This window comes from Neovison vison, chromosome 7, assembly GCF_020171115.1.
Source record: "Neovison vison isolate M4711 chromosome 7, ASM_NN_V1, whole genome shotgun sequence".
NCBI classification, from domain to species: Eukaryota; Metazoa; Chordata; class Mammalia; order Carnivora; family Mustelidae; genus Neogale; species Neogale vison.
This window is the reverse complement of record NC_058097.1, coordinates 175,700,898-175,708,972: the sequence shown is the minus strand read 5'-3', so window position 1 is coordinate 175,708,972 and position 8,075 is coordinate 175,700,898. Positions and strand designations below refer to the sequence as shown.

General features: G+C 37.3%; 1 protein-coding gene across 1 annotated transcript; it reads right to left on the bottom strand.

Annotated features, from left to right (window-relative positions):
• Positions 1-6,064: 6,064 nt before the first annotated feature.
• Positions 6,065-7,933, bottom strand: FSHB (follicle stimulating hormone subunit beta). Its single transcript, XM_044260932.1, has 2 exons — positions 7,775-7,933; positions 6,065-6,295 (listed from the first exon to the last, which is right to left on the bottom strand). Exons 1-2 carry the CDS (start codon positions 7,931-7,933, stop codon positions 6,065-6,067), a joined length of 390 nt encoding a protein of 129 aa, XP_044116867.1.
• Between the last annotated feature and the right edge of the window lie 142 nt (positions 7,934-8,075).

Sequence of the window (8,075 nt, the reverse complement as noted above, 5' to 3'; positions counted from 1 at the left end):
TACTGTTGTGCATGAATAAGCTAATGTAATAAGTGCTAATTTTTTAATTAATGCAACATTCTACTTCCAGTACCATTTATATATTATTTAAAATGTGAAATAATGCATTTTTTCCTAATTGATGAACCTAGAAATGTCAACAGCTTGACCTAGTAGAAAGTTTCCTCACTGATCTAAAGTCTATCGAGCCTGTTTTTAAGGGTTGTTGATGTTGGGGCACATTACTCCATGCAGGCATTCAGGAATTCAGGCTGACAGTGGCTCTGTTATCATTAGTGCAAAGCCTTCAAGATTATCCTGGGTATTGACATTCAGCTGATATAGGAAGAGAGTGGATGATTACTTATTAGAGGATTTCATGGGCCAGATATGGAGTATCTCACAGTACTTCCACTCGCCTTCCATTGAGTTGAACATGGATATAACTCGATTGTAAGGAAGGCTAGGAAATGGAGTCCAGCTTTACAAGCATGAAGAAGTAGACACAGATCTTGGTGAACATACTGAATTCTCTGCCTCAATTCCTAAATGAATATTAATGACTTAAACTTGCACACTATCTTTGTGACTTAAGGCTCATGGCCCATCTTGCCTTTCTTATAACAGGCATAAAATCAGGATTAAATGTACAAAGCATATAAAGATGCTTTGCCACTGGTTAACTAACAAGTACTTTACATATATGAAAGACTATAATGAACACCTGTATAACATTCCTCTAGATTTATATATGTTAACATTATACCATATTTATTACTCAGATTCATTTTAAGATATAAACATTATAAATGTAGTTTGAGGCTTCTTAAGTACTTTTCTCCAATTCTATTCTTTATCCTTCCTCACTATTATGAACTCAGTGTTTATGACTCTTACACACTGGCATCACATTTTTTTTATTACTTAAACTGATCAGTAAGTCAGCATTACTGAATTCTACCATAGTCAGCCAAATCTCTCGTGGGAGGAAAGACATGGTTTTCTGATTAAAGCATTCCAGGGGTGGGAGGCATGAAATCATCCTTCAACCCTCATAACAAATCTTTAGGTATAGCAGCATCTTAGGAATGAGGAAGTGGAGATGTAGTCATAGATCAGACCACCATGGGCCTCACGTGTCAGCTGAATATTAAGATTTTATCCTGGGGGTGCCTGTGTGGCTCAGTGGGTTAAGCCTCTGCCTTTGGCTCAGGTCATGATCCCAGGGTCCTTGGGATCAAACCCCACATCGGGCTCTCTGCTCAGCAGGGAGCCTGCTCCCCTCACCCCCTGCTCTCTGCCTGCCTCTCTGCCTACTTGTGATCTTTGTCTGTCAAATAAATAAATAAAATCTTAAAAAAATTTTTATCCTGAAAATGCAGAGGAATTTCAGTCATTATTAGACATGGTCAAAGTTGTGGTATAGATGGATTATTCTTGTAGCCATGTGAGGACTGCTAAGTGGTCCAAAGTCCTTTGTTGTAGTGCTAAGGAGCAATAATATGGGTTTCGACTAAAATGGTGACCCATGGGTATAGGCCTTTTCGTCACAAGCATTTTGAGAGCTCACAAATTTTCTTCCCTGCTGATTCAGAAAGAATTATACTTCAGTTGGGCGTGGAGATGCTTCAAGCAGAAACTGCTGCTTCTTCCTAGAATTTTGACTGTGACCTTCTAAGCTAAGTTATAGAAGTCTCTCTACATCAAGATTATAGTTCTTCTCCTAAAGCACATTGCATTCATTATCTTTTTTGATCTTCATAGTAACCCTGTGAGATAGTTATCATTTTTACTCCATTTTAGAAATTAGGAAAGTGATGCCTAGAGTGGTTTAATAGTTTGCCTAATATTACTAGAAAGAGATGACATGATACTTTATGTGGAAAACCCAAAAGACTCCACCCCCAAATTACTAGAACTCATTCAGTAATATTACAGGATACAAAATCAATGCAAAGAAATTAGTTGCTTTCCTATACACTAAAAATACAACCGTAGAAAGAGAAATTAGGGAATCAATTCCACTTATAATAGCACCAAAAACCTTAAAATACCTTGGAATAAACCTAATAAAAGAGGTAAGGGATCTATACTCTAGAAACTACAGAATACTTGTGAAGGAAATTGAAAACACAAAAAGATGGAAAAACATTCCATGCTCATGGATTGGAAGAATAAACATGGTTAAAATGTCTATGCTGCCCAGAGCAATCTATACAATCTATGCCATCCTGAACAAAATACCAACAGCATTTTTCAAAGTACTGGAACAAACAACCCTAAAATTTGTATGGAACCAGAAAAGACCCTGAATTGCTAAAGGAATGTTGAAAAAGAAACACAAAGCATCACGTTTCCTGATTTCAAACTATATTACAAAGCTGTGATCACTAAGACAGCATGGTACTGGCACAAAAACAGACACATAGATCAATGGAACAGAATAGAGAGCCCAAATATGGACCCACGGCTCTATGGTCAACTAATCTTTGACAAAGCAGGAAAAAATATCTAATGGAAAAAACATCTCTTCAATAAATTATGCTGGGAAAATTGAACATCTGTATACAGAAGAATGAAACTAGACCATTCTTTTATACCATACACAAAGATAAACTCCAAATGGATGAAAGACCTCAATGTGAGACAGGAATCCATCAAAATCCTAGAGGAGAACATAGGCAGTAACATTTTTTACATTGGCTACAGCAACTTCTTTCAAAACATATCTCCAAAAAAAAAAAAAACCCACATATCTCCAAAGGCAAGGGAAACAAAAGCAAAAATGAACTTTTGGGACTTCATCAAGATAAAAACTTCTGCACAGCAAAGGAAACAGTCAACAAAACAAAGAGACAACCCACAGAATGGGAGAAGATATTTGCAAATGACACTACCAATACAGGGCTGATATCCAAGATCTATAAAGAACTTCTCAAACTCAACACTCCAAAAACAGATAATCAAGTCAAAAATGGATAGAAGACATGAATAGACCCTTTTCCAAAGAAGACATACAAGTGGCTAACAGACACATGGAAAAATGCTCCACATCATTTGCCAATCAAAACCACATTGAGATACCACCTTACACCAGTTAGAATGGCAAAAATTGACAAGATAAGAAGCAACAAATGTTGGAGTGATTGTGGAGAAAGGGGAACCCTCTTATGCTGCTGGGAATGCAAATTGGTGCAGCCACTTTGGAAAACAGTGTGGAGATTCCTCAAAAAGGGCTCAAAAAAAAAAAAAAAAAAAAAAGAGCTACCTTATGACCCAGAATTGCACTACTGGGTATTTGCCCCAAAGATACATATGTAGTGAAAAGAAGGGCCATCTGTACCCCAGTGTTTATAGCAGCAATGACCACGGTTGCCAAACTGTAGAAAGAGCCAAGTTGCCCTTCAACGGACGAATGGATAAGGAAGATGTGGTCCATATACACTATGGAGTATTATGCTTCCATCAGAAAGGATGAATACCCAACTTTTGTATCAACATGGATGGAACTGGAGGAGATTATGCTGAGTGAAATAAGTCAAACAGAGGACAATTATCATATGGTTTCACTCATATGTGGAACATAAGGAATAGCATGGAGGACATTAGGAGAAGGAAAGGAAAAATGAAGTGGGGGAAGTCAGAGGGGGAGATGAACCATGAGAGACCATGGACTCTGGGAATCAAACTGAGAGTTTTGGAGGGGGAGGTGGAGGGATGGATGAGCCTGGTGATGGGTATTAAGGAGGGCAGGTATTTCATGGAGCACTGGGTATTATACACAAACAACAAATCATGGAGCACTATATTGAAAACTAATGATGTACTAGTGACTAACAACATAATAAAAAATTATTTTAAAAATATTGCTAGAAAGAGCCTAAACTATATTGTTTTACTTAAGTCTGAATTACTATCTTGATACCATCTTGTCTCTCTTATGGCATAACAGCTAGTGTTTACTGAGGAATTGCTGTGTACCAGACACTGACTGTTCTAAGTCCTTTATATATTCTATCCCATTTAATCATCTATGCAACCCTCTGAGGTAAATAATATTATTATCCTTATTTTACAGCTGAGGAAACTGAGATACAGAGAACTTAAGTAACTTGTTTAAGATGCTAAATCTGGACAAGGTGATTAAGACCAGTTAACTCTGGAGCCATTGCCTTGTACTACCTCTAATGGGAAGGCAATTATTTTGATTTCCAAAAGTATGGGGAGAAGGAAAACACTATGTTATAATTTAAAGCTCTTGTTAAGTTTTATTAATATAAACCTAATCTCAATGTGTCAAAATATTGTGGAGAATTTAACTATAAGCCACAAGCAGTACCAGATTTGAATGGGTCTCACTTGATTATTGATAACATACAATTTTGCTTCAGTCTTTCCAAAATGACTTCTTAGCATGGCAGAGTAGTCACAGGAGAGCAGGCCAAGAGGTAGGAAACCTAATCCTGGTTCTGCCATAAATGGTCTTTGAGTTCTTGGGTGCGTCAATTAATTTCCTTAGACTTTAGTTGTTCCATTTCAAAGATTCAAGAAATGAACTAGAGTACCTCCAGTGTCCCCACCCATTCTGTGATTCTCTCTTTGCCTTCCCCCCTCCATTCCATCAGATACTGGATTCAAAAAATGACAGGAAATGTAAATAACAAAACACGTAGAAGTGCAACAAATTAATTTTAATATTTCTAAAGATGAGGACAAGTAAATATAATAGAAGAACTAGGAATTGTTTTTAATATTCTTTCTACTAATATTATAAACATAACTCATATTTTAGTCATTTGCTTATACATGAAAAAATCTAAATCTATGACTTTGTAGCTAGCATTTTTATTAAAAAAATAAGGTTTAAATAAATTAAACAATATGACTATGAAAAAGTACATAACTAAGAGAGGTTACACCTTGAAAAGAAAAAAAATCTTGAAATAGTTTTAATATTTATCCTCTTGAAAGAAACAGAGTTGGGAGAACATGAATAGACAAAAGAAAAGACTGATATACAGAGGATTCTAGAAAACAGGCAGTTCCTTCTACCCTCCCCCAACTAATTCTTTCTAAAAAAGCTATTTCTTTATACAAGTGTATTTGTAGACAAGATAAATGGACTAAGTTAACAAAATTGCTTTCATCTGTTTTAAAATCTACCTCTCTCCAAAGGAGCGGTTCCTAGCCTGGAGGGTAGGGTGATACAGTTTTTTGTTTGTTTGTTTTCCTACTTCCCAAAGGGAGTTTTGTAGGAGCCTGACAGTATTTGTTCAATTTGTTTAAAAGATGATACAGATGTGCGTCTGGGAAAATTAGCCCATATTAACATTTCTTGGTTTTTCCCTTAACTGAAGGGCTTGATAATAATAGCTTAGAAATTCTGAGCTCTGTTAACTCCCCTATGAACTGAGCAGTTCAGCAGGATGAAACCTATTCCAGTCCTCCGTGTGACACAGGAGGAGAGGTAAAGTGGAGCTAATGCCCCTCCTTCCATGGACTGGTTGGCGTTGCTGAGAGCAGCCTCATCAGCCAGCCTCCAACATACTCTTTTAGTGTCTCCTATCCTCACCGTTCTGATTCTACTTTCCTTAAGGAAGTCATTGTTGACTTTCTTACTAAATTTCAGCCAAGGTGCTAGGCATTGAGACTACAGTTATGAAGATGCTGGTTCTGTTCTTGAGGACTCAACGGTCTAAAGAAAATGCTATCTTTAGTACTCTGACCCATTCCCATCTCACTTCCTCCTTCTGGGCGGAAGGAACTATATCTCTAAGAGCAAGGGCTGCTTGAGAGGATTTCTAAGACTATTAGGTAGGAAAGCACCCACATGTCTGTAAGTTAGGTAAGATGGAATAAAATTTATGAAACCAGACCTAGGTATAGAGGGTTGAGTGGTGACAGGATCCTGGCCCCAGCATTCGTAATTTCTGGCGCTCCTCTTCTGCCAAAAAAAGCAGGGATGAGGGGTCTAATGATCCGTGACCCCCAGTGGTTAGCAGCCTGGGCACATGTACACACACACACTTCTTGATGTCTTGGTCCTTCAGGACAAGAGTAGGTCACCTGAAATGTCCATTGCTCTTTATTCTTTCATTTCACTGAAGGAGCAGTAGCTGGGCCCCAAGCCTCTCACAGTGCAGTCAGTGCTGTCGCTGTCACACTTGCCACAGTGGCATTCAGTGGCTACTGGATATGTATATAGGGACTCAGCCTGGTTAGCACAGCCGGGCACTTTCATGGTCTCATACACCAGCTCTTTGAAGGTACATGTTTTCTGGATGTTGGGCCTGGCTGCGTCTTTGTACACTAGATCCTGTGGAGTTTAAAAAGGAGAGAGTTAGGCTAAAATATTCCGGAAGTTTCTATTTAGCATAATCAAAACGAGATGGAATTTAATACTGCTTGCTCTAGCATTTACCCACTAAAGCTCACTTAAGGAATTCCTAACCAAGGAAATAGGATCTCATAAATGTCCTATATGCTATACTATATTTCTTGGTTCTGGAAATCTTACAGAATATATATATCATTCCTTTTATTACTCCTTATGTCTATATCAAATCTTAAATATTTCTCAAACTATAGAGGAAACTTTAAATATTAACATAGAAAAATGACGAAATAGAGCTATAGTAGAAATTTTAAGCTGATTTTTGTACTTACTCAAAAACTATGTTAATGACAACATAAACCGGTTTCTCAGAAAATGTTTCCAAATACATTGTCCCTATGTGTTTATAAACAGCCCAAAAGATCTATGAAGAAAGGGCAATGCTAAGCTTAATATGACTATGAGGTCACATGGAAAATTTTAAATATTCCACTGTCTTGTAGATATTTCCTCGCCTTAAATGCTGTATATATTTTGTAGGTCTATCAGTTTCAAAGTATACACAGTTTGCATATGAAAACTATTAATCCAGGTAGAATCCAATGGTTTCTAGTAAAATTATTTGCATCAAGGGAAGAAATTGGCATTGCTGTTTAATTTATTTCAATATCATGCTATCAGGTCTGTTGATCAAACTCACTTGCCACATAATAAAATATATTTCATTAAAAAGTTGTTACTTTCAATTTCAGTTTATAGAATGAAATTTTGCGTGGATAGCCAGGTGTTATAGGAGAAATCAGTAAAGAAAACAAGGTAGAAACTTTTCTTGGATTAATGCCAAGAACCTGTGTGAAAATAAGCTAGTGGTTTTATGCTTCTATGCCTTGGTTTTCTCAATGGCATGAAAAAGTGAGTGGGTGTTCTGGTTCCTTTTCTAGTAGTCTGCAAGTATGGACTGTGTTCTGAGGCTGCTTGTTGCCGTTTGTAATCGGGTGGGCAAATAAGACATTTTTTATATATCTATTTGTGTTTTTATGTGGCTTGGAAAAATACATTTTGATACTATCTCTGTTGCAAAGATATGGCTTCAATTACAGAAAATGGCTTTTGGGGAAAATGGTAGGTCTTCTATTGTTAAGTATATGTATGTTTCCAAGTTTATCTCTCTATATGTAAAATCTATCCTAGCACTACTTTCTTTTTGGAAGTGCAGAATTGGCATATTGCCAAGCTGATCAGATCAAATCTGATGCTTTGTTAGATTTACTCTAATCAAATCCAAGCCCAAACATGTAACTGATATCACAGTATTTAACTCCAATCATAACATAGACAGTATTGACTAAGGAACTCATGGTTATTACTTGGGAAGGTTAAAATACCCATCAAGTGGGAATTAATGAAGCCTGCCTTGGACAGACCCTTAGCACCTCACTTCCAGCAAAGCAGAGTTCCTACCCGGGTGTAGCAGTAGCCCGCACACCATGTGGTATTGATGCTTATGCAGAAGCGACATTCCTCCTTTTCCACTGTGATGGTGATGTTGGTAAGCTCACAGCTCTTGCAGCAGATTGCTCTCCAGCAACAGAAAAGGAAGCAAAACTGGACTGAATTCATCCTGGGCTATAAAGCAAACAATTAAGGCTCATGAGAAAACAACTCCCCCACCCCCAAATTATAATCATCTAAGTTGACCAAAGCAAAAATAATTGATCTGCCCATCCTCCCCTGTCACATTTTGTTTCAGCATTTTTCCCCC